Source organism: Dermacentor variabilis, chromosome 3, assembly GCF_050947875.1.
Source record: "Dermacentor variabilis isolate Ectoservices chromosome 3, ASM5094787v1, whole genome shotgun sequence".
NCBI classification, from domain to species: Eukaryota; Metazoa; Arthropoda; class Arachnida; order Ixodida; family Ixodidae; genus Dermacentor; species Dermacentor variabilis.
Genome location: NC_134570.1, coordinates 77,466,321 through 77,493,901, shown reverse-complemented (window position 1 = coordinate 77,493,901; position 27,581 = coordinate 77,466,321). Strand labels below are relative to the sequence as shown.

At 47.1% G+C, this 27,581-nt stretch overlaps 1 protein-coding gene across 7 annotated transcripts in view; it reads right to left on the bottom strand.

Annotated features, from left to right (window-relative positions):
* LOC142575913 (cytochrome P450 3A41-like) overlaps positions 1–27,581 on the bottom strand; it is an 84,208-nt gene that overhangs the window by 20,350 nt on the left and 36,277 nt on the right. The window contains exons 2-6 of one of the 7 annotated variants that reach the window (XM_075685709.1): positions 18,491–18,656; positions 3,628–3,724; positions 2,905–2,957; positions 1,248–1,344; positions 816–935 (exon numbers count right to left, since the gene is read on the bottom strand). The exons of 2 other annotated variants lie outside the window; for them this stretch is intronic. In XM_075685709.1, the coding sequence (XP_075541824.1) occupies positions 816–935; positions 1,248–1,344; positions 2,905–2,957; positions 3,628–3,724; positions 18,491–18,555 (432 nt within the window). In that variant the 5' untranslated portion in view covers positions 18,556–18,656. Of the gene's footprint in view, positions 1–815; positions 936–1,247; positions 1,345–2,904; positions 2,958–3,627; positions 3,725–16,821; positions 18,657–27,581 lie in introns of those variants that run through there. 4 more of the 7 variants (XM_075685711.1, XM_075685712.1, XR_012826733.1 and 1 more) reach the window with 4 other exon arrangements.

The following is a 27,581-nucleotide window of genomic DNA, read 5'->3' as shown; positions in this document are numbered from 1 at the left end:
CTCGGTTCGGTGACTAGCGTGAACGATAGACGTTTCAAAAAGGCGTCTCCGTGGTCTTGGGGTGCCACACGTGCCCGTTGAGTGAGGTTTTTTGCAATGAAAATATTTCAGCTTCCTCGCATACTTGATTAGCATATACATGGTTTCCAAATACACGTCCGAGCGATGGCTTCTTGCGGCTAACAGAAAGCGAGCTCGAATCTCGTCATGCTTTTGCTGGCGGCAAATGCCGGATGCAGTTTGACGGACCAGAAACACGCCATAAACGCCATATTTTTTTACACCCACCTGTTGTCTCTAAACAGCAAAAGCGTTCGCCCCAAAACCCCAACAGAAGCTTCATTTCCACCATTTCCACTTCAATCAACCACCACTTAGCAGCTGTAGTAATATGACATTTGCTTGAGCCGACATATTACTAGGAAAAGTGCAAAAAATTGTACCACGCGCCAGCAAAGACAGAGCAAATCCAAATATGTCTGCGTTCTATAGCCACGCAGTCTTGCGTTGCTTCTGGGATTATGCAGAACATACTAAAATGCAAGTATTCATAAGCAAGTAGGTTCCATAAAATGATAAACACTGCAAAATAATTTACACCCTTCAAAGTGAAAAAGCGTGTAAATGTGTCTATAACTCACACCCTTAGGATGTCGGTTATATAAATCAAACCCTAAGGATGTACGTTATAGACAGATTTACACCCTTTTTCACTTTTAAGAGTGTTACTTATTTTACAATGTATCTATAGATGCGCTACTCAAATGTTCGCGTAATACTTGACTAAACAGGATATTTTGGTGATTTATGCTTACCGTCTTCAACCTGGTGGCGGTGAACGCAGGAGTAAAGATCGTTCGGGCTTTCTTCCATTCCTCACCCGACAGATTCATGATGGTCTTCTTCCAAACTTCGGTTCCCACGCTCTGAGCCAACTGCAGCGAACAATAACGAGCACGCATCCAGAAACGGAAACATGGAATTTCCATTTTTTTCGTTCAGGCCGGCAAACAGGTCTCTTTGACGTTCCTTTATTGTTCTTCACTAAAGTGACAAAAATAACTGGAATTTCACAATACTTAAAACAAAATGGTTCTTACCGCCTCAAGTCTTCCCCGTTCTCGTTAATGTTCAGATGTCGGGAGGTCAATGTCGAATGTATTTTGCCGACAACAAAATTCCTAATTTTAATCTATCATCTGCTTACTTCGGCTTGAAAAACTTTTAACCACAATCTTACTACTCACCGACCTGTCCGGGAAGTTCTTGAATTTTGTGACCATCACCTCGCGCAAGATGTCGGAATCTCCAACCACAAGAGTTGGTGCCATTCCTTGGTAGGAGCTGCAAGAACTCGGTTTCTTACTACTTAAGAAAAACGTATTTTACCTAATAGAATATGATAAACTTCCTCTACAAGAATTTGCCGTGAACAGGTGGAGTGAAACGCCGACTGAACCGAGACGGCCAGGACCGCGTTTCCGTGAATTTGGTCAAGTGGCTCGACCAAGTTGACCCGGTAACTCCTTAAGTAGACAGCATCAGCCTCCCCAACGCTCACTCGACTCTACAGCTAAGTGCTCTCATGAACCCGACTAAAGTATTTCGATGCAATAAACCAGCTAGATTCGGCATTGTAGGATTCAAGTGATGTACCAACTGTCGATAAAACATTCGTAACACAAGGTTCTTGTGTTACGTTTAACTGTGTTATGCTGGCAGTTAGACAATAAGCTTTCGAAAATTTTCCGAAGAAGGGACTGTAAACATAATATGAAGTGTGGCTAGAGTAATGAATGGCAAGCGAGGAGAAAATCCTTCAGTTTTTCTTTGTCTGTGTGTGCTAAGATGTGGCGTAATCATCGCTGCACCAATCGCAATTTAGGGCCAGTGGGGTTATCGTTCTATTTAACGTTTCTGAAAAGGTCGAGCGAAACACCTTAAACAGCATTCGCACAATGATCTTACGATAAATTGTTTGTAAGAGAAAATTATAGTCAATATTAACGGTAGACGCATTATTAATGCGGTTGGCAGTCTTAGGGTACTTCTTGCACTTTTATGGCAGTCTGTCTGTCTGTCTGTCTGTCTGTCTGTCTGTCTGTCTGTCTGTCTGTCTGTCTGTCTGTCTGTCTGTCTGTCTGTCTGTCTGTCTGTCTGTCTGTCTGTCTGTCTGTCTGTCTGTCTGTCTGTCCGTCCGTCCGTCCATCCGTCCGAGTTAGCATGTGGTCACTTTGTACCACTCTTCAATGAATCTCTGAGGCAAATTTGAAGCCCTGGAGCCGAATTCACAAATCTTTTCGTTCGTCAGTGCTTTTGTACCTTGGTGGCCGCCTTCGCTCTGTCCAGCTTCGCGACTGGCTGGAATTTGCTCTTACAAAAAAATTCTCGCCTAAGAATTTTCCCTGAATACGGGGCCTGATTCATGCGCTGTCGCAGCAGAAAAATGATGTTTTGCTGATAGCTAATGAACATCTATAACAGTTTTGAGCTACTCTTCCGTCAAATTAGGTGTCCAGTTTCTGGTACAACGAAACTTTTTCTGCACATTCCATCAGCAACAAAACTTGCGAAATTCGCGAAGCTTTTCGTTCGTATAGGCGTTATTTGCCATTGGTAAGCCGTATTCGCTAATAGCATAGCCGGCATCACTATCGGCTTACCGGGACAGTTAAGAACAGTTTTAGCATTACTTTTTTTTTCAAATACAGGCTTTGGAGCCGAAAGACTAGAATTAGCTCCTTGCGCGCTTGCATTGAATATATTGATAAGCGGCAGCCGAAAATCAACGGCCGCCTAAGCATCGCTCTTGTGGAACTGCATCCTTCGCAAACAGTTTGGAAGCCATCTAGCGCAGAGCGACGAGCCAATAACGAGAAAGAAAAATCCATATTATTTACTTACCCGTACACACGGCCGTATCGGTTGTAGGAATTGATGATCACTTTGTTCACGGGCTGCAAGAAAAATAGATGCCAGCTGCGTACAAGGCGACGTTCTCGCGTTGATACGAATATGTAATGCTTGTCAACGTATTTGCCAGACCACAATATAAGCTTGTCACTCCCTGTGTGTAGCTTTAAGAGCCATATATATATATATAGGCATGCTCACTGAACAGAATGGCTACGCTAAGCAGCTCCAAAATCATGTACTCTCTGCACGGGCTACCGACATCTCTGTCATGTGATCTGCTGAATGTTTAAAAAACCAGTGCTGAGATCGGTTTTGTCTACACCACCACTGACTGCCGATTCAGTGTTGTCACTTTCTGCCCATTGAAGTGAGTTGTTTGCAAGTGCGAAGCTTCCAGCATATTGTCTGGTAAATAAACTTGAATTGGAATTGGAAGTTCCTTTACCAAGTTACGGCGTCAATTTTTGGTGGCATGACTAAACTTGTAGCTCTACAACGATGCGTAGAAAAGGTAAGCACGTGGGATGAGTTCTAGAATATGTTTGTTGTTGTCACAGATGTTAACTCAATTGTAGGCATAGACCTTATTTACGTGAGTTGTGCATAGAGGAAATTCTCAATTCCTTTTTTATTCCAAAATGTAATAGGTATCATTGACACAGATCAGACTGCCTTCTATCTCAAGCCTACAAAATCCACATGGGCACCTACCTTAGTGTAAAGATCGTAGAGGAAGCGCATGTACTGAGAAAAAGTAAGGTGCGCTATTCCCTTGTCCTTCCAAAAGGTGAACGTCCTTCGCAACCACCTAGATAATGGGGCGAGAATTGGTTATTTGTTTCGTGAGCTGCAGAACACGTAAAACGGCACCCATCCACGCCAAACACCAGCAACGTTTATGGTCGCGAACGCCAAAGGAGCACAAGAACACGAGAGGAGGCACGGCACGAGCCCTGCCTTTTACGAACACCGCCATCTTTCCTTTCGAAAATTTTTGATTTTTACGTGATAACGTACAACTATCTACCCATCTATTCGCCTTTATTCATTACTAAGGTTGGGCACAAATGCAGTTACAGCACGCAGAAATATGCAAGCGGCTCTTTTCCACGTACGGAGAGAGTTTACATGCGCGGTGGCAAGTAATAGTACTCGGTAAATGTTGTTCACGAAAACTGCCCCTTAAATCTCTGTAGTGACAATTCGCTTTAGATTCTTGCGCAGGATCTAGGAAGAAAAGGAAAGAAATGCAACCGTTCTGAACACTTTGGCTTACTAATTAAATCAGAGTAGCACGGTCTTTGTTAGAAGAGGTGAGCAGCTTTTGAACAAGGAATGCGGTTGAAGCGAACGTTTGGAGAACGGGACTTCTCCTTGCCGTACACTAAAATTACCTTGCTATATTGTTTTAAGTGTGTTATGTTCCAATTCACAAGTCAAGTTAGCGACGGCTCGTTATGCCGTAGAGCGGAGGGGTGATCCTTATTGAGCTGCCAAGTTTTCTTTCTTAGTAGTAAACTCCTTGGGTGAGTTGGTTATATGTAGCTTTTCTTTCTTACTTTATTTAGTTCGGGAAGCAACCGAATGGCAACATAGTCTACTACGTAGACAACATGGATCTCCGCTGACCAATTAGGCCTACTGTACTCTTAAACAATTATTTTTCAATACTTGCTTCACACTTTCGTCAGTACCAAGGTAGAGCCATTTGTTACCACGTAACTAGGGACATCTACATATAATAGTCCACCAAACCGCGCTGCGTAACATGAGCCATGGTTGCAAGCCAAGAGCTAACAACAAAACTGAAGCCTTCCCGGATATATGGGCAGGATCTGCTTGGAGCCTTACAAGCGCTGTACTGTATAATGACAAATGGCACTGACTTTCACCACTGACTCCCCCAAACCCACCGACTACCACCTATTCCAATGTATGATGACTCTGCAGAAGAGAAAATTTCACGACACTACACCTACAGAACGTTACCGTTAGCGACTTTTACCCCCTGCTATTAGGCAGGGCTTTTTGCTAACTAACGCGAGAGTGTACTTAGTCGTACGAATATGTTTCATTATGAGATGTACATGTGGACACACGTAGCCAGTAACGAAATGCGCACCAACCATCGCACGAAACGCTCATTCCAGGCACTATTACCATTCAGAATTCATGCGGCCCACATGTTAAATGCCTTTTCTCTAGTTGCGTCATCTCTAGAGGTTTCCACACTTATAAAAATCGTCATGCAAAAATACGATCTTATTGCACTTCTGAAACTGGTCATGTTGCGGTACGATGTGCAGCAACACAGGAGTCCTCACTTTGTCGCCACGATACAAAACTATTATTAGAAATTAAGGCGCGTAGGGCGCTTATCAACAGAACAGTGTTGATAAAAGCATAGGGACGTGGTTTTCATATACGAATGCTACTTCATCAAAGTAACGGGAGATAGGGAAGGTACAAGACGTGAGACAGGCAGGGGAATGTTTATAACAGAACGAAAACAGGACAGGGATGAAACAGCAACAGAGAGAGGCGGGCGAACATATAGGACATGCTTGAAGTACAGTCCAAAAAAATACATATAAGGAAAAGTAGGAGCGACAAGATTACCTTTCCTTGCTTACGTGCGTTTGTACAATTTTCATCGCATGTGTATTTTTGGGCGGTCCATTACAAATGTGTGACTCTATTGACCCAGTTACTCTATTCTTGGTCACCACACAAAACATGTCTGATCCACCACTGAATGCTCAATTAACGACATCATTAACAATGCCTGTTCAGTACAATTTAGCGAGAACCACTCCTACTTCATTTCTTTCCGGTGTCCGCTTTACTTCGTTTAAAAAAACAGTTTAGAACCTAAAGAAACACAACATTGCTTACTCCAACAAGATTCTATATCCTCGGATTATATATCCTCGGAGATGCCGGCGCTGCTTTTAAGAGTTTCCTCTTCAAATCAAATCAATGCAGGTACTTTCTCCTTGTTTGTTTTCATTTCTTTTAACATTTTGCTCCAATCATACTTCATTAACGCTTAGCCATTTTTACTAAATTATTTAACTATTTGTGCGCTTACATTTCCTTTTTTGGGACCCCTAATTTAGCATAACTATTATGGAATGACATTTTTAGATCTAACAGTGACATGTCAGACCGCGTCCAGAAAACGTTTCTAGGCATATATCATGAGCACTTTGCTGACACGGACACTCGACCTTGTTCTGACACTGTTTCATTGCCCTTATTTTGCTACCGACGTAATCAGGCTGACCTTCTCTTTCTTTTCAAACTCCTTCACGGTATCCTTACCTGCCCCGAACTCTTCAGTTGTATCATGTTTCATATTGTGCGCAAGATCACAAGAGAAAATAGACCTTCCTATGTTCCTGCCTGTCATCAACAACACACACTGTCCACACAAGACAGTGCTTATAACGCTTTTTCTTTAATGATCTCGATATTTTTTTCATAACTCGCTGTCACCGTTCTTTACGGAGCTTTGCGTTGTTGTGTCATAGTTTCACAATTGTTCAATTGCCCTTCTCTTCCTTCTTCTTTTATATTTACCTTGCGCTTTCCTGTATGTACAGTCAACCACAATATTTTGCTGAACGTGCAATCTGAGAAAAAGCTGAATATCTGCACAGCGTCATAACGCAGCCTAGTTTTCGCATTTACAGCCTCTACCAGGGGGCGCATTCTGTAACGGTGCGCTCTGGAACCGGTTCGCTCTGGCTGTTAAGTCTGGGTTACGTCACTCGGAGAAAAAGTGGAACGTTGAGGCGCGAGGGAGGGCAATGAACGAGCGGCGTTCTGCTGCGAAGTCGCATCATCATTTTTCTTTGTACTTTGCGAATGATTAGTAATTGGAGGATGTTGCTAGTTTGGTGAAAAAAATATTATTTCGTGTACAATACTCGCACATTTTTTTTTTTGCAGTAATAACTGTTAGCTTACGACACGTGGTTTATTCTATTTGGGTTGGATTCTTTTCTCTTTATTTTGACGCTAGATGGTGCGTCATACGTTTAGCAATCAAAGTGGTTCTCTGCGTGTAGGCCGCGGCTCTGACAGGATTTCGTTCAGCCGTGGCTGAGGTTCTTAGTGAGGACGATTGCGATGAGAGTTCCGTCCACACATTGCATAACTTCGAGAATCTCGCCGTGGTCAAGGAAGCGCTCTTGATTGCGGCTTTCTCCTGCAGCATGGAGAGAAATCTCTCACCGATTTTTCTTTTCCCTTAGTCGAAATGACCCTAGTGACGGCGCTAATGATCGGACTGACTGACGGTTGCGACAACCCATAGCTTCTACATTCCAGACGCACTGCTGTAAACAATCCATGGCACAAGAAAAAATGCAGCGCGCACTGAGCTTACGCTGTCGTGCCAACGCTACTAAATCTTGTGGTCCGCAATATTCTAGCTCGTGGCAAATCCATAGCACTCTGTGTTTGGAGAGCCTAAAATGCCTCGGGAACTCTCCTTCGCTCATATTGAACGGGTCGCGCCATTGCCTCGTCTCGTCGTAACGCTGGCCAGCAACACAACCAAAGAAGCCCCTATCGGCATCTCTCTCGTCGCGCCGGCGAGCGCGAGGCTAGCATTACGGCCACGGTTTCCCTAGCAGCCCTCTAGATCATGCTCGCGACCACACGCCACACTCGAGCGAACCACTTCGAGGTTCCCCTAGTAGCAGACGGCGCGTTCGCTTTCCAGATGATTGACAACCTGTGGGACGACAACAAAATTTGTAGTCACGCCCACCAGGCATGACGGCATCGAACCGTCGACCAATGGCGTTCGTGAGAGCGAACCGTTTCCAAAGCGAACCGTTACAGAATACGGGTCCAGTATGTGTCAACAAGATTGTGATGCTTAGTTTTACTGACTACTCTTACGTGCTGCCCTGAAATTTACCGTTTTCTGAGATCCCGTGGTCCGTAAACTTTTGTGCTTGACTCTACACTCATCTTTTTACACTTGTTCTTACTATTCATTGTTTTTTTTACTCATATTCTTCTGCCGTTGTTTTTAATGTATGACTGCGCCATCACTCCGACCTAAGGTGTATTCCTGCACTAATAATAATAATAATAATAATAATAATAATAATATTATTATTATTATTATTATTATTATTATTATTATTATTATTATTATTATTATTATTATTATTATTATTATTATTATTATTATTATTATTATTATTATTATTATAGATAAGAAAGGGGTGAGGGATGGAGCACCACTGAAAAATAAAACATCCGTGTGCGCCACGCACTCATTGGGTGGCAGTTAACATCCCACAGCAGTCTGGATGATCTCATGATTCGTGTTGGTCCCGCATCCAAACCTGATCAAGCACGCTGAGCTCTTCTACCATATTTGAAGGCTAGGAATCTAGACTCCCGATTAGAGCCGACGATATTGCGCCTAACGTTTGTAGTAGCATATGTACGACTTTCCTCTATTATGTGGCTAATCCCTCGCGGCTTGTGTAGGCTACTTCGCAGAAAAATATATATTAGCAGAATTAGAGCAAGCGCGAGTTGTTGATATTCTAGTTGAGATTCAAACGAAGAAATTGAGTTTGGCACCCCATATAATGCGCAGAATAGATAACCGTTGGTCTATCACTAGCACAGAATAAGTCATAGAGAAGGGAAGCGAAGTAGGGGATGGCAGAGGGTTGTATAAGCTCCGGGTCACCGACTGGGACAAGTTTTGCAAGATTAGGGAAGAATGTGTGGAAGACGCGGACGTGAAGCCCGATTTTGAACGCTGCACCGACGATATCGGAAGAGATTTCGAGGCCGCCACCAAGGAAGTTAGGACGGACCACCCTGTAGAGAAGATGGATAGCAGACTCGCCCGTCTGCTCGAGGCCAAGCAGTCCCTCCTTTCTAGGTGGAAGGGGCAGCGTCTCAACAGAAGGCTTCAAAAGAAGATTCCCGAAGTCAACAAGAAAATAGAGAAGCATTGCAAGCTCTTCTCTAGACAGAAGTGAGACGATATCTCCCATTCGATAGATGGTCAGATACGGAAAGGGGTGTCTTGGAAGCTCCTCATGCACTTGCTGGACGAGACTTGCTATAGTTGGGCTGGACTTAGAGAAGGCGTTCCCCAACATCCTCCATTCCTTTGTCTTGGAAACGATCTCGAGCCTTGGTTTGGGCAAGCACTTTCACAACTTCACTAGATCTTTTCTGGCGGACAGGGAAGCCATGCGCCTCGATTTTAGAGGGACGCCACGGAGGTCAGTCATATCTCCGAGCCTCTTCAAGCTCGCCATGATTGGTCTATAGAGGAAACTTTCCGAAGTTGACGGCATTAAACACACGATATATGCAGATGACGTCACTATGTGATGCACCAGTGACAGCCAAAGACGCTTAGAGGCTGCGCTTCAAGAAGCCATCGAGGTCACAGAAGACTACCTGAGACAGACCGCCCTGAGATGCTCGCTGTGGAAATCAGATCTACTACTGTACAAACACAAGCTCAGGGGCCCCAAACCGAAAGGTTGGAGTACTGTAAAGGACATCGAGCATCACACTAAAGACAAGTGATGGCTGTCGTATCCCCAGGGTGGACTCTCCGCTTTCTGGGTATGACGATCGAATCGAACGGCTACAATAACCACTGAAACTCATCAACAAAAGCGACAATGCCATCAGGTTGATAAGTAGGGCTAGCAACCCGCCGCATGGACTGAGCGAGGACAATCTTGTCCAGTTGGTTCACGTTTTCGTGATGTGTCACTTTACCTACGCCGCGGCCATGTACAACTGGAAGATGTCGGAACGGAACAAGCTGAACGCGTTGATCTCAAAGGCGGTCTAGATAGCCCATGGACTTCCCATGTACCCAAGCTCGGAGCGACTGCTCCGCCTTGGCGTACAGAACACCTCAGAAAAGATAGCGGAGTCACGAGAGAGGGCGCAGTTTATCAGACGGTCTACCACGAGGGCCGGGAGAAACATCCTGAGAGAGTTTGGAGTTCACTCGATGGAGATCGAGGCCCGTTTCTTCAGCATACCTCGAGAATCGAGAGAGGGCGTTACCGTTGCCGCCGCTTCTCAAAATGTTCACCTCAAGTACAACGTGGGCAGACAACGAGGTAGGGCTAAAGACATACTGAAAGAGGCCGGCACACGCGCCCGGAATTCCTGCTTCGTCGATGCTGCCTGGTACCCCTACGGAAAGGCATTCGCTACAGTCAGCGTCTATCAAGAAGGGAAAATCACAAACTCCTCGATGGTCCGGACGACGGTGGCCGAGGTTGCGCAACAGGCCGCAATAGCGTTTCCCTGCTGGACGACGGCAGAACGACGATATACAGCAACTCGAGATCGGCTGTCCGAGCCTTCGCCAAGGACATAGTCTTGAAACCGGTCTTGTGGATCCTACGGGACAAGGAAACCAAGCAACGCACGATCATCCGGTTGCCGGCTCACATTGGATAGCTCAAGGGCGGCCCGCTCAACCTCAACAAGTCAGTCCACGGAGCTGCACGAAGAGTCGTTGACTGCGTAGCTAACGAGTGGCGTGGCACTAAGGTTCCGGACAACAGGTATCCCCCTACCTCGTACAATGAACTCACAAAGTACCTTTATTTGGGGAGGCGGAACTAAATTGAACAGGCCTCAGGTATTGAAACTCAGACTATCGCAAGTCGGGTCATCTGCTAGCCCCGCCCTCTTACACCGGATCGATCCCGAAATTCAAACATCAAACACTTCCGCGCTTTGCTCAGACTTTGCCAAATGAGAACACATGCTCTGGCGGTGCCGCACGTTACGGGGCGACGGAGAAGTTACGTCGGTGAAGCGGGAAGCTGCCCTACGCAGTGCCGATTGTGAATCCCAACTATGGGCAGTCCAATGGGTCTTCGACGTGGCGGAGAGGCTAGGCCTCTCTGTCCCGACATTGGAGAGGCCCGCTACGCGCTGGTGGACGTTTCGATGGGCCTCAATAAAGCTTTTAAAGCTATGACAATAATAATATCATGACGATTATGACGGCGACGACTGCCAACGTAGAACAGCAGACACGTCAAGAGTATGAAGCTCTACAGGGTCGGCAGAGTAAAGTCCAAAAAATATGGTTTTTTTCAAGACAGGATACACCCACACACCACCCCCTCTCCGCATCCACACACACCCACCTTTATGTATAAATAATTTATCGTCCTTGCATTTCAATGCGATTAACAAAGCGACAACAATGAGGCGACCCCAATGATGTCGATGGCAACGTTAGCATAAATGACGGTTTCTCGGCTGTAGTGACGGTGGCCGCATGTTTACAGTGGCACGGCAACAACATGAGGGCAGCTTCAGGAAATTTGTTGACTGTCATGGGAAGGACTCATAAGATAAATTCTAGGAATTACCCCTGTGCTGAAAGCAGCGCTGTAAACGACTGTAACTTAACGTTCTATGATTAGGTTAATTATTCCATAATTTTGATATTTAGCATTTATGCAGACTCCATTTTATTTGTTTAAAATACTTTAATACTTTAAGAATACTTTAATACTTTAAAATATTTTAATGTTCATAGTATTCGTCATAAGTCGTCGCCATAATTTTATGGCACGTATATTTTACGCACTTTACAGCAACTGTTTTTAGGCCCCTTTACAGCCAAGTCTCATCTTCTTTACAGAAATTATCATTCCACCGCAAAATCACTAACACTGTCTTGGTGTTCTTTGGCAATATCTGGCCCTTGTGCCACTAAACCACACACATTCATTCATTCAAAACTACCGAGGTATAGCCCTCTTAAGTGCGTGATGTGTCCGTGTATAAAATATGTGTTTCCGGGATGTTTGCAAGCATGCGGCTAATGTATCGTACACGGGCTTTGCGCCGCCCTTTGTCATGCTCGGGGTGCATATTACGTTACAATGGATGAATACTTAGTGCTTGGCGTATCGCTGACGACAAGATCGTTGGACGGGTTTCAGACTCAAGGGGTGGGACAGAGTATCCTAGCTGTGTGAGAAGATGGCGGCCAGTAGGAGTGAGTAGGAGTCGCTGGCGATGGCTGACCCAATGTGCCTCTAGCAGCTCGCCTAGTGTGTTATATGTCCCTAAGTTAAGGAGACGGCGTGTGGAAGTATAGTTCGGGAGGCCATGGGCCAGCTTCGTTACTTTGCGAATCATTGCGTCCATGCGAAGTTGTTGCGCTTGGGTCAACCGCTGAAATAGGAGATGGTATGTAAGGCGGCTGATCACGCATACCTCCACCAAGCGCAGCAGGTCCTCTTCTCGAAGGCCCGAGCGCCTGTTGAGGACCCTCCGGATCATGGCCAGAATTTGCTCAATCTGTCTAGATAAAAGGGAACCAGTGTAGTTTGACCTGCCATCCGCTTGGACTTGTAGGCCGAGGATGCGAGCACGATTAACCTGTGGTATCGGTGTGCCATCCACGTGCACAGTGATAGGTGGAGTAGAGGAGCGGCTCCGGGGGCGAATGATTATGAGCTCCGACTTTTCCGGAGCACATCTTAAGCCGCATTTTCTCGCGCACTCGGAAACTGTATCGACTGCTTGCTGGAGTCGGTCCTGAATGGCTCCGTCGGAACCACGTGTCGACCAGATAGTAATGTCGTGCGCATAAATAGCGTGGGCGACATCAGGGATCTGGTCGAGTAACCGGGGGAGCCCTGCAAGCGCGATATTGAATAGAGGAGGGCAAAGAACTGAGCCCTGGGGTGTCCCATGTCCTACAAGGCGAATCGTACCGGATCGATGCGGTCCCCTTCCTACGGTGGCTGTGCGATCTCGAAGAAATGCGCGGGTCTAGTTGTACATACGAATTCCACAGTGTGAATGTGCAACACTGCGAAGGATGAGGTCATGTTCAACATTATATCGAGTGCCCCTTTTAGGTCTAAGGCGATGAGTGCTCTCGTTTTGGCGGACGACGGAGGTCCTATGACCTCCTCCCGTAATTGTAGAAGCACACCTTTGGCAGACAGATGAGCCCGATATCCGAATTGAGAGTTAGAAAAGAATGATTTTTCTTCGAGAAAGGGCTGCAGACGCCGCAAGAGTACATGCTCCATGAGATTACCGATGCAGGATGTTAGGCAGATGGGTCGTAAGTTTTCAACTTTAACAGGCTTGCCCGGTTTGGGCATCAGTGTGATGCCGGCGTGTCGCCATGCTTGTGGAAGCATGCCCTTGCGCCAACAATCATTGAAGATATGGGTGAGGTGGTTAATATGCGCGTCACTGAGGTTACGAAGGGTGGCGAATCGGATGTGGTCGGCTCCCGGTGCCGTGTTGCGGCGTAGGACCACCCGCACCTTGTCAGATGTGATGTCTGCATCGAGCAATTCGTTCGCCTCGCCTACATAAGGATAGTCAGGGTACTACAGCGGCGGGCCTGTGGGTATGAAATGCTTCTCTAGTTCTCTGAGGAGTGTCGAGACATCGTCCCTCTACTCGTGTATTAGGATGTGCAGCTGTTGAAATGTTTTTTCCCTTTATTGTGGTGGGATCTGTGAGTGAGCGAAGAATCGACCACGTTTTTACTGTGCTCAATGTGCCTGAGAGGTGATCGCAAAATCCTCGCCAGTTATTCCTCGTAAGGATCTCTGCATACTGCTGAGATTCCCGTGTAATTCGATCTATACGTTTCCTAAGTTTGCGGTTGAGACGTTGTCGTTTCCATCGTCGTGTCAACCCTCTGCGGGCGTTGCGAAGGTGAATTAAATGCGAGTCTATGTCTGGTGTCTCCGTTGTGGTGCGCAGTGTGCTCGTGGTGGCTTGTGCGAGAGAGTCAAGCCAGCGTTCTTACCATTGGCGCTCAGGTGGGTCCTGGCGACGTTCCCTGAATTTCGCCCAATCCGTTATACGCACATTTCGCTCGGGCCTGCGCGCACCCCGTAATGACAAGGTGGTCCCCACAATGTAGTGGCCACTACCAAGGTGCTCCTCTAAAGGCCCGTGCGCAACGACTGGGCCAGTATTGCGCACGAAGGTAAGGACAGGGCAGGTGTCACGAGATACGCTGTTGCCCATCCGAGTGGGGTGCTCTGGGTCGGTAAGCAGTGTGTATCTCATTTTACAGATGGCATTCCATAAGCGGGTCCCTTTAGCCTGCGATTTAACGTAACCCCATGCAGTATGCGGAGCGTTAAAGTCGCCGGCCACCACACAAACCCGTCCAAATCTACCAAATTCTGTTAGTAGGTGCTGAGCACAGTGCGTTCGCGAACGTAGGGAACTGTATGCATTGAGTATAAACAGACTCTCTCTGCGTTTACCTTGCGTAATTATTTCCAATATTTGTTGAGGAATGTCAATGTTAGTGGTATGCATGTGACATGTAACATGTTTAGAAACTAAGGCTCCCACAAGAGGAGAGACACCCGAGAGCGTGCTGTAGCCGGATAAAGAAGGGGCGCAATTGACTTCCTGTAGGAGGACGACATCGGGAGGGTTCGTGGATGTGGCGATATACTGCTGTAGGGAACCTCGTTTTCGGCGGAGTCCCGTACAATTCCACTGCCACACCACTAGTTGCTCCGCGTTACGTGGTGCAATCATCATCGCCAGAGGAAGCAGGCGGTCGTGCATAGGAATGCGGGCGCCGGGTGCCTACATTTGAAGGTTGCGGCCGAGAGCCTTGGTCGGAAAGCGCGCTGTCGTTGTTACCGCTAAGCTCAGGAACTTGCGCGCGTGCGAAAGTGCACTCTATGCTTGATATCACTTGCTCCTTAATTCCTATTTGAAGGGCCTCCATTTGGCGTTCTATCCTGTCCAGAGCCGCCTGCATACTAGTGCTCATGTCTGCCACCAGCGCGGCCAGTTTTTTTTTGCAGGCGCTCACAGCGCGCCTCCATGTCACGACGTAGGCGGGCTATTTCTATTAGAGGATCGGGATTTGGTAACGAATTGGTAAAAGGGGAAGGGGTAGGGAGAGATTTACGGGGCGGAGCGAGCTGTGGGGGACCCTGCGCCCGACCTACCTCCCGAGGCGCCTCCATTGCTGTTTGCTGCACACTATCCGATTTTTACGTCAATAAAAACTTACGCCAGGTACCACAGCGCCTCACATTACCTGTGTGCTATCTCGATTTGATCTGAAGCAATTTTATGGTCAAGGAGAAAACACACGCCCCCACCGGGCGTATTTGCGAAATCGTCTTCTACCTATGACTCCACACCGGATGATAGATCGTTCGATCATGCCAATAGAACTGTCAAAGCCGCCTGTTTCATTTCTAATGCTTCAGCAATTAACATTAAGAAAGGAAATGGCTTCCCAAGATGCATCGTTTTGTCATTTGTCCTGCACTACCTTACTTGTGGAATCGTCATACATATATCTGACATTGTTTAAGTTCAAGAGATCATGTTGAAGATGAAATCGGTTGTGTCTCTGTCACCCATGGTGACATTCCAAAAAACTCTTTTTTTTTTCGTCTAAGGTTTTCTGAACAGTCTTCTGACATAGTGATGCCTGATGGGTTCAGCTTTCCTGCATTGATCAGGTCAGCCTGCCCTTCATTAAATGATGGAAATTTTGCTATTAGATTTTCGATTTTACTGCTACGCTGAAATTCGCTAATCCGGTGAGCTCTTTCGACTGACTTGGGACAGCTGTCAATTTGTGCAGCACAGACGTTCGACACCAGCTTTTCAGACACAGACCATAGTTTGTGAGAGTCAAAACCTGTTATACCGTAAGTTCATATCTGCTTCGCGTATGCAGAGTCACCATTGAACATCAGGACGCACGCATGAAGGCATTAGCTGACATATTGCACTTATGCTTGCGTGCGCGCATGTGCGCATGTGTGTGTGTGTGGTTGGGGGGGGGGGGGGTGAGGTGTTTTACATAGCCAAATGCTCTATAGGTATTAGGCTTACCTACGTACTTTTTTCCCGTTGTTTACCGTAATGGCTGTGATCAATTCTAGCAGAAATGTGATTCACGTGAAGTTACGCTTGGTATAACATATCATTTTGTAATTTTTGTAACTACTTCCTGTAACTACTCCCCTCTCTAATGTCAATAGACCTGGGTAGCAGTCCTGCCGTCCGAAAACTCATACATATATATATATATATATATATATATATATATATATATATATATATATATATATATATATATATATATATATATATATATATATATTTCAGTATATCGTTGCTCTATTGAACGCGAGGTCGCGGATTCGATCTCGAATACGGTGGCTGCCTTTTAATGGGGGCAACATGCAGAAACGCTCGTGGTACCGTTCATGGAGTGTATTATAACGATCGTCAGGTGGTGAAAGTTAACCCATGGTCTTCTACTAAATATGACGTGCCTCATAATTAGATCACGGTTTTGAAAGGCAACACACAGCCAGTTTCTGCGGATCTTTAATTATCAGTGTTAACGTAGCCGACAGTAAAACATCAAGGGCACGGTGAGCCGGAGTCCTCCAGCTCCAAGAATAAATATTTCTTGTAAACGGGTGGGTAAGTCACTGTCCTAAAGAGATGCTGAACCACTCAGATACGCAAGGGTAACTGGTGCTCTTATGCTGGCGATACAAGACACCAAGTATGGTGCCAATGATTATTTCAATAAAACCACTTACAATTCAAACCGTCTGTTTAAATCACGCAAGATATAAAGCTGCGGTAAGCGTTTGTAAGGAAAGCGTTGTAAGAAAGCAGTTTTCTTTTCTCATTTCATCTTTCATTCTCTTCACAAATCGGCACTGGCTCAAATGCTCAGCGTCGTTACCACTGAAATTTGCAGCTCGGGCTGGAGGGCGGCTAGAAATTAATTAAAAATGAAACCTGTCTTTACAAAAAGCGGTGGGGCATTACGCTTTCAGATAACGAAGATAACAACGAAACTGTACGCACCAAAAGGTGAGCGTCGATAAGAGGGCGAGAAGTGCGACGAGTGCGGAGAACATCGCATGGGCCTCCAAAACCTTCGAGCACCGAAGAAGTTGTCGTCGGAAACACAACGGCGAAATTCGGGTATCCCGAATTTCTCCTTGCACGTACTCTCAGCCAACTTTCGTGTTCGAACGGATGCTGAAGTGATCAGACTTCGTTTAAGCTTGAATTTGTCGCGGCTCACGAGTGCTCTCTCTCCAAGCCACAACTAAACATGGGGGCGTCGATGACAATATACGAAGGATGCGACAAAGGGCGGCGTTCCTATCGCCGTGCCAACAGATTGAAGGTTACGCTTCTCTCTCCATACAACGCCGGCGAGTCTGCTGCGCAATACGCCCTTCGCGCAGGGTGTTAGGAACGCAACGCCGCGCGAGACGGGAGAGAGGAACAAATCAGCAGAGAGAGATACAGCAACTGGCCATCTATATCTGCTTTACTGTCAGCACCAAGTGGATCAATTTGATCGATAAGCCCAAGTAAGACAAAAACAAAAGGAGGAGGAGAAACCAATCTGGTGATATATGTAGTTCTGTGTATGACATATACATATAGGTGCGATCTCACACCTATTGTGAACTAAATCAGCTTTCTATACACAAAGGAGCTCACTTATCGTGGGCAGACTTTATTTAATCCAGTACAACGCGGCGGCAAGCTGTTTCCCACATATGTCCCTACCGAAAGAATGTGAGCCTCGAACAAAGTCTTCAGAGAATTTGCCGAAAACTGCAGCTCGGGGGATTGTTGGTTAAATGAATAAAGGTTCCTATAATAAAAAAAATGAATTAGTCAGGTGTTATCTACAACTGCGCCACATAATCAGGAATCAAAACACCATTCAAGCCACAGTAGATAGCCTGGTTCCTCTTGCGTTTTTCTAAAGATCTGGTCCGCAATATAACCTTGTTGATTCATGACCTAAATCTTCACGAATGCTCCATGAAGGTGCTAAAAGTGCGCCACATTTAGCTTGCGCAATTTCAGAGAACAGCTCATAATTAAGACAAAGGTAGCGGAAAACGTCAGGGGCTTGTATAGAACAAGCACACAGCGCTAAGCGCTAACAATTTGTGAAGCAGACATTTAATTTCTTTTCTGTATATTACGAAAACAATTCCTTTCAATAAGTGCTTCATTTCTGACCTGGACTTATAAGCACGAACATAGATTTTTTCTACCCATCTCGTTTAAATTTGTAATCAAACGTTTTTTTTTTCTCCTTTCTTGAGACTGCAGATACGTGCTTCCGGGCATGCATATCGCATGCTGTGATTCTGGGCAAGAGCTCAGAGCGAATATTGCGAGAACTGCTCAAACCTCCCTATATAAAAAAAGGACAGCGCAAGCTCGCGTTTGCGGCGCGTGAGTCTCCTTGTATTCTACACAGATAGGTTCTTTTGACACACACTCCTCATGAGCATATCAAAGCAAAGAAAATCGCTTAAGGGTGTTTCGACGTGCGATGTATTGCAAACGCACAATCGGACATACATATATTCGCGTTTCTCGTGCTCTCCTTTTATTAAACAGAGGGAGAGTTGGTTCTGTATGTCGTCTCGTCCCTGAGGCGTTTTCTTTTTTCGCGGCATTAAAATGAATGTACAGTAAAGCGCTCCAATTTGCCTACCAAGAACTTCTTTTCAGTAAACAAGGAGAAATCACGCTTTTTGTGCAAGACACATTCGACATCATCCTGAAACGTTGTTCGCCGAGGGCTGACGGGTCACTGGCCGCAGAAGCAATGGACCGTCGAAAAAAGGAGACACTTGTGCCGGTTTCAACTTCAGCGGAATCTGTTGAGACAAAAGAAAGCACAATATTAAGTGTAGTCAACAGGCATTTGAAGGCGTTGTCTTTGACAAATATCAACGCTAGTTTTGCACTGTGACTCATTGAGATTTAAAAGAGAACCAAAATAGCCTTAATGCTGCATCGAAGTGGGGTAACGTTGGCGGGATGAAACTTATTAACAAAGAAACTCCATTCCTGCGCAGAAATAATAAAGATAATCTCTGAATACGAATATTACACGCGGGGTACTCTATTAGTCGAAACCGACAGTATTGTGGATCTAGATATTACAATCGCAAGCCGACTAACCTGGTCCATGCACACTGATTCACTCGGTGCATCTGCGGCTCACAAGCTCAGTCTTTTGAATCCCTATCTAAATAATCTTCTTAAGTTACTAGCCTCATATTATAATCAGGTAACTGCTAAATTTTGCATGTGCGGTGTGGAACCCTTGCACAAAAGAAGACGTCGACAATCTTGAATTAAAAAGTCTAACTACTTGTATTTCTCTTTATATTCATCAGGAATAAGCGGCGTTTTTCCCGTGGCAACTTCATGCGAACTAATGGTAGGGTTACGATCAAAACACCCAGAAATCTAATCAGACAAAAGTTTGTTTGCTATCTATGATATCATGAACTTTGGCTAAATCCCTTATCTTTTCTGTAACCGTTCTCAACTGGGAATACACGACGTTACAATTCGCACAGTTTAACCTAGATCCGTAACCACAAATAAATTACAAGTATTCCCTTTCACCAGAACAATAACAGATTAGAATCATTCTTCAAATGGCAAATTTTTGTCCCACAATAGTAGTATAATATGTTCCGTTGAAGTGACCCACCGAATATTCCCGCGCATTTATCTGCGTACCAGGTTACGTTGGGTACTTTTTTCTTTTCCGTGATTGTTATTATGTGTTATAGTATTATTGAGCATTACCATGGACTAAATATTCGTTATCAGCATACATTGTTTCCACTCCTGCTTGGGCTATGCAAAAGTGGGCCCCAATATTTTATTGTATGGACGCATGAGGTTGCTTTTGCCGTTGGTGCCACCACCGTTGTGCTGTCTCGGTATCAAGTGGGCGGAAGGTTAGAAGGTCTCTAGTGACCTGAGAGACGTGCAATGCCTTAAACTGCGCAAATTTTATCAGAGTGTATCTCACGATGACTGATAAAAAAATTAAAGTGTAGCCTTTACATGCAAGAAACACGATGCGATTGTGAGGCACACCGTACTGTGGGAGTCCGGAGCAATTTTGACTACCTGGGGTTCTGCCTACAGGCATCTGCAAACATCACATGCAGGACTATCAGCCATTCCAATTACTGCTGAGTAGGCATTTGTGAAGGCAACTCCAAGCCACAACCGACACAGGACGGACGCTTCGCGTCGGTGCAGAATGGCCGGACGTCTGAGTTGAAGTGACGGGTTTAGTCTGCGCAGTCTTGTGCCCCTTGTATGTGCGGTATTCCACTCTGCTAAGGTGATCGTGCGAGCGTGACTGCGAAGTTGTCTCACGGCGTCAGTCCTTGAGAGAGGATTGGGGACGCAGCAGTCTTATTGGTTTGACGTCCGAGCTGCCTTGTCTGCGTCAGGAGAACACTGACCACTTATTGTGCCATTGTCCCCAATTTCAAGCACAAAGGCACTCTTTGTACAACAAATTGAAGAAATTAGATGATCGTCCTCTGAGTGAACAGACAGTACTAGATTACCGTCCCCACCGATCATCGGCCCAGAGGGCAGTGAAGGCACTTATGTGCTTTCTCAGAACGTCTGGTTTGCGCGAGCAGCTTTAGCTTGTGGGGGTTCCACTCTGCGTGCGGCTAGGGCTGAAGGCAAGCTCCGGATCTAGCCCCACGCAGTCGCTTCGTGGTACTCCCAACCCGTAACGTGGGAATAGCGGAGACGCCGGGCTCGAACGAATAAGGCAACCAGCGGCATCAACGGTAATAACGTTTATTGCTATTAACAGTAACGAACAATCGCAGAGGGACGTCCTCTCAGTAATAGTAGTAAATAGTAGTTGCCTCGTTGCCTGGGTGGGTCAGACAAACGAGATCACTCACGGGTTGCGGCAGGTGCTTCCGTCCAGGTGGTCCAGGTGTCCGGCGTCCCAAGAGAGTCTCCCCCGGTGGCGCGCTTTTATGCCTTTTTACCTTTTTGCGAGGGGAAGTCCTCCTCGCCCGCCCGATACGTATCCCGTTCCCGTGAGCCACGTGGGGGGGGAGAGGGGTACGCGGGTCAGAAGAGCGACGGAGAAAGGGAGGGCGCGTATTGCCTCTGTCCCTTGTCTACGCCTGCTCAACCCGTCCGCCACGTGCGAATGGGACGACGCGAGTACGCGGCGGGAAATGGGGGCAGGTGCTTCCCACAAACTCAAGTACCGTCCGCACACGTATTTACACCTTCTCTCCCCCTTCTCTCTCTTCCTCCAGCGCAGGATAGCCAACCACACTCTTAACTGGTTAATATCCCTGCCTTCCTATATTCCCTCTCTTTCTCTCTGGGGTTCTGTAACGAGCACCTAAATGAAGGCACGTAAGCGTTACTGCATTTTCGCCCCCGTGGAAATATGACCTACGCAGCCGCGAACGACTCCGCGACGTCAAGCTCAGAAGCAGAACGCCATAACCCCAACGCTACCACGGCGGTTGCATTGACTGTCGGCGTTACTGCAACTAGCATTCAAGAATCGTAGCGGCACAAAGTAGCTCTGTAGACACCTTTATTTAACCGAAGATTTTGTGATTTCTATTGCTTCGGGTTCGTTAACAACTGCACACATGAGGGGTTCGTTCTTCTTTATTTTCATTGTAAGCTAGGACCCCTTCCCACCACCTGACGAGCCTGACTGCTTAAAAGCCCTGCTCGACATTTAGCGCTACTATAGTGCACATAATGCGTCGGTTACTTCAGTTTGCGGACCTGTGTACAAGCCAGTGTTTTTTCCGTGGTGTTTGAGCCGTTCAGAAGTACATATAATGATTTCAGGACTACTGGAGAAGTCAGATCTACCAGCCCCTGCTTTAAAGCAATTGAGCTTACTCCTCTTGCATGAATAGCACAGCGACCACGTGCACATTGTCAGGATTGGGGGCTCAATCCCATCGCTCGTAACCCGTTGTCAAGATTGGAGTCCGGCATGAATTCGAAAGTAGCTGGCCCATGGCGTCGTCCAACTTATCCACGCTGAGGACGTTGATGAAGGGAAGAACTGCTTCTCATCGAGAACGAGGAATAGGGTATATTTACAGTATTTACATACGGTTCATCAGTCTAGCATGACTGCGAGAGAAAGTACGTCAGTCTAACACGACTGCTTGAGAGAGTGTCTCAGTCTAACATGACTGCTTAAGAAAGTGAGTCGAGCATCCGCACAACAGCCGTTTATAAACACTCGGTCCTGCCCCGATTCCAAGGTGGCGATAACGTTCGTCCAGTCATCGTAAACACGCCGCCTCTCCCCGGGACGGCTTGCACACACACACACACACGCACACACACACAGGTGCACGGTCCGGAGCCGACGTCAGAGGGGTTTCGTAGAACTCGGAGCTGACCCGGGTAGCAGCCCAGGTAGCCATTGTCTTGCGTCTTGGTCGACGCGTGGGAAGGGGTCTCCGACGAGGTTCCCGCGGCAACTCCCCCACTCATAGCAGATCAGGTGCGCGTTGGTGGGTTCGGTAACAATAGCTGGCCCACCGAACTCACTCAGTCACAACGGCGACGAGCCTAGAGCGTAACGGAGGCGTTCCTTGTAAGTTGACGCCGCCGTCGTCGCAACTGGCTGGCAACACTTGCACCTCAGCTGGGCCGTTCTTAACAACTTGTATATCGATGGATCGACTACTTCGTCCAGTTATGGTGGTGCGGTGGTTATACCAACGCGAGCTAACACCGTAGTTCAAGACATTTCATGTCACGACCTCAATGGCGGCAGAATTAACGGTTCTGCTTCGTGCACTGGAATTGATTGATTCTGAAATAAGTAGACAATGGGATGTGTTGCCTGACTCAAAACCGGCATAACAGTGCACGCAGCCAGTTCTCCGACGCGGATGTCATGAGCAGCTGACATACGAAATCGTTAAACTTCACCATCACGTCCAGCAAAAACGTTAAGAGGTTGCCCTTCATTGGGTACTTGGCCATTGTGGAATCAGTGGCAATGATTCCACCTATAACGCTGCTCTCACATCACATCAAGAAGAGCATAGCGTTCCTATTCCGCTTGCGAGGAAAGCCGCCGCAAGGCAGCTTCGACATCGGGCACGCAGTCTCTCACTGACCGAGTGGAACTCGCCAAACTTCAGACTTATGCGACTGCATCGATTAAACCCCTCATTGCAACTCCGACCTCCATTCGGTCTTCGTCGAAGTGAAGCTACGTTTCTCGGTCGCCTTTGGTTAGGAGTTGCCTTCACAAAGGTATACTCTACATTAATTTGAGTGACCGATAGTGCAGCGTGCAAGGTCTGCGGCACCGAAGAAAATATCAACCACCTGCTTTGCCAACGTACACTATATGCCCCAGAAACACAAGAACTTGCTCTCTCCAAAAACTGGACAATCGGCCACTTTCCGTGCAGGTGCTGCTGGAACACATTCCCTACCGTTCGTCGGCCCATAAAGCGGTGAAGGCACTTTTGTGCTTCTTGAGAACAACGGGCTTGTGTGAACATCTGAGACTATTAGTACAATTACCATTAGACCACACGCGCCAGCGAACTCACCGCTAATTTACTTCTTTCCTTCCCTCTTCTCTTTCCTTGTCATGATTGTTTTCCACTTTCCCATTCTTCCGGTGTAGGGTAGGCAACCGGACTTTATTCTGGCTAACCTCCTTGCCTTCTGCTTTTCTCTTTCCTTCCTACATTGTAAGCAAGGCGTGTGCAAATTCACCCTTTCTTCAGTAAATTACTGCCTTGTGACGCGACTCTAGTTCAGAACGTCTCATAGCGCTGATATGCACGATATAAGCTTGTAAAAGTATGGGGGATTTCTATAGACGTGCCCATCCTGTACCTCTTCTACACAATCTCTCTCTCTCTGTCTCTCTCTCTCTCTCTCTCTCTCTGTCTATTTAATGGGTACAGAGGATCGAAATGAGGGTACCGGGTTTGAAACCAACCGTTGGACGTGTACTTTAATTGTTTTCTTGTTTTTATTTCGCGCGAGAAAGCGAGGTTTCAGGGGCTAGCTGTGTCAGCAGCAGCTTGACAGAATGGAGGCAAATAGGCTAAGAATGCTAACCGCATTAAAAGCGAATAATTCAAATGAACACGCACATCACGCCACTAAATCGACTCTGCACCAGAGCTAGAGCAACGTTCTGCCTTGCGCTGCTGGCATGAACGTTGTGCGCACAAACGCTGGCTTTCCTGCTGAGCAGCTGCGTGCATAACACCCCCGTGGCGCATACTATGGTCTGAGCGGATTGGGCAGCGCACTTCGAGCTAAAGACGGTGACGGTTTTCAAGCTGTCTTTTCTCGTGCACAGTTGAAGGGGAACTACGCGCCGATGGCGGTGCTCTTCATCACGCTAGCGTAGAGTTACTCTATATGGCTCCTGCAGGGAGCCAGTCATATGCACTAAGTCTAAATTAGCGTAGGAAGCCTTCCACACCTATACGCATTGCTGGAGCCAGGGTGTGGGGAGTAGGGGCAGGGGGGGGGGGGTAAAGACTGTGTACGCCAGCATTGTGAGACACCTTAGTTGTGAGGGCGCTGTTTCTTTTGCGCAGCCGCAGGTTCCTGGTCGCACTAGGATGTCGCCCCTGTGCGTTCTTAAAATATTGTCTCAGGAGATTAAATGCAAGGCTAAACTTTGCTATCTCTTTCAGGGCTTCGTACTTTGGGCGAAACTGTGGTATTCTTATTCCTATAGCAATCATGCGGACGCTCGAGGCGCATTTGAGTCGTTGGTTAATCCGCCACCGTTGCCACCGAACATGTCGTAAGTTTCCGCTCGATCGCACATGTAAACGAACAACGAAACAAAGTGAGCGCAGCATCAGTTACATTCCCAATCGCCTCGATGCCGTTCATGCTTGCACACACACTATAAACCCACTAGCGTTCCTGTTGAGCTGCTGCGTCAAGGGTCTGAGTGCAACGGGCAGCAAACGTCAAACTAACAATAACGACTATTTCACAGGGTGCTGAATAACGTCAAACGGTTTCCCGTCGGTCTCATCCGACACAACATGGGGGTGCGACGCCTGTGATGCCACTGTTGGTGTTCCTCATTGGACCAGCGTTGTGAGATGTGCATTATAAACACACTAGCGTTTCTGTTGAGCTGCTGCGTCATGCGTCTGAGCGCAAAGAGCAGTAAACGTCCAACTAACAATAACGATTATTTCACAGGGTGCTGAATACGTCAAACGGTTTCCCGTCGGTTTCATCCGATGCAACAGCGGGGTGCGACGCCTGTGATGCCACTGTTGGTGTTCCTCATTGGACCAGTGTTGTGAGATGCCTGGTAGCTTCCAGTGGGCTATTCTTTCAGCCCAGCGGGAATTTCCTTGCGTGTTGCTCCGCGCCAAAATGTCGCATCCAAGTATCGGGAAAGACACCTAAGGATCTGGATCTGAAAGTTGGCAGTCTCGCCCTGGGGCGAGACTGCTAACTTTATTAGTAAATAATAAAGGTGGCAGTGGAAATCTTAACCTCCATGCCGATACGTCATCTCGAGGCATGATGATTATTTTCATGTCTGTCTGTCTGTCTGTCTGTCTGTCTGTCTGTCTGTCTGTCTGTCTGTCTGTCTGTCTGTCTGTCTGTCTGTCTGTCTGTCTGTCTGTCTGTCTGTCTGTCTGTCTGTCTGTCTGTCTGTCTGTCTGTCTGTCTGTCTGTCTGTCTGTCTGTCTGTCTGTCTGTCTGTCTGTCTGTCTGTCTGTCTGTCTGTCTGTCTGTCTGTCTGTCTGTCTGTCTGTCTGTCTGTCTGTCTGTCTGTCTGTCTGTCTGTCTGTCTGTCTGTCTGTCTGTCTGTCTGTCTGTCTGTCTGTCTGTCTGTCTGTCTGTCTGTCTGTCTGTCTGTCTGTCTGTCTGTCTGTCTGTCTGTCTGTCTGTCTGTCTGTCTGTCTGTCTGTCTGTCTGTCTGTCTGTCTGTCTGTCTGTCTGTCTGTCTGTCTGTCTGTCTGTCTGTCTGTCTGTCTGTCTGTCTGTCTGTCTGTCTGTCTGTCTGTCTGTCTGTCTGTCTGTCTGTCTGTCTGTCTGTCTGTCTGTCTGTCTGTCTGTCTGTCTGTCTGTCTGTCTGTCTGTCTGTCTGTCTGTCTGTCTGTCTGTCTGTCTGTCTGTCTGTCTGTCTGTCTGTCTGTCTGTCTGTCTGTCTGTCTGTCTGTCTGTCTGTCTGTCTGTCTGTCTGTCTGTCTGTCTGTCTGTCTGTCTGTCTGTCTGTCTGTCTGTCTGTCTGTCTGTCTGTCTGTCTGTCTGTCTGTCTGTCTGTCTGTCTGTCTGTCTGTCTGTCTGTCTGTCTGTCTGTCTGTCTGTCTGTCTGTCTGTCTGTCTGTCTGTCTGTCTGTCTGTCTGTCTGTCTGTCTGTCTGTCTGTCTGTCTGTCTGTCTGTCTGTCTGTCTGTCTGTCTGTCTGTCTGTCTGTCTGTCTGTCTGTCTGTCTGTCTGTCTGTCTGTCTGTCTGTCTGTCTGTCTGTCTGTCTGTCTGTCTGGTCGTTTTCCCACCACCTTGTGTCACTCGGTCCATGGTCTAGCGGATAGAGCTGTGACTCGAACCGCGTTAGAAACCAATCATCGAACAAACTTGGGTCACGGCTTTTTGACTCCGTCAAAGAGGTTTGACACCGTCATCAGTTAAACGGTTTCACGCCTAGTTTTACTTGGTATACGCCACTACTTATATGTCACTCTTCAATAGTTAACGCCAACTTAGATCACTGGACATAGGTCGGCAGTTTAGGAGAATACTCACTCGGACGCACTCACAATATTTTTTTTTCCTGGCACCGCATTCAGTCACGTTCACGCTCACCTCCACTCACGCTCACAAGCGCTCACTTATGTTAACATTCTCCTCATCTCACACCCACAGCACTCATTCACCTCCACTCACGCTCACTGGCACTCACTCGCACTTGCACTCACCTCCACTCACGATCATTGGCACTCACTCGCACTCACCTCCACTCACACTCGTTGTCATTCACTCGCACTCCCACTCGCTTCCACTCACACTTACTGGCACTCACTCGCACTCACCTACACTCACTGGCACTCACTCGCACTACCTTCACTGGCACTTGCTCGCGTTCGCACTCGCCTCCACTCACCCTCGCTGGCACTCACTCGCACTCGCACTGAGCTCCACTCACACTCACTGGCACTCAGTCGCACTAACCTCCCCTCACAATCGCTATCACTCACTCGCACTTACGTCCGCTCACAATCACTATCCCTCGCACTCAGCTCCACTCACACTCACTGGCACTCACTCGCACTCACACTCACTGGCACTTACTCGCTTTCGCACTCGCCTTCACTCACACTCCCTGGCACTCACTCGCACTAACCTCCCCTCACAATCGCTGTCACTCGCACTCGCTTCCACTCACACTCACTGGCATTCACTGACACTAACCTCCACTCCCACTCACAGGCACTCACTCGCACTCGCACACATCCCGTTAAAGTGAGTGTGCGTGAGTGTGAGTGAGAGCACTCATGCGTGAGTGTGCCGACCTATGTCACTGGGTATGTGAAACTAGGTATGTGCCGCTCTTTAATGAACCTCTTTCACGCGTACTTCGGTGACTGTACATGTTCCACTAAGTGTGTGCCACTTTTCAGCTATCCTCTTTGAGGCCAACAAGGGTCATTAGGCACGTGCCAGTGGATAAGTGCCACTCTTCGATGACAAAACTGTTTAAATTTCTCCGATGGTGGGCCGAGTGG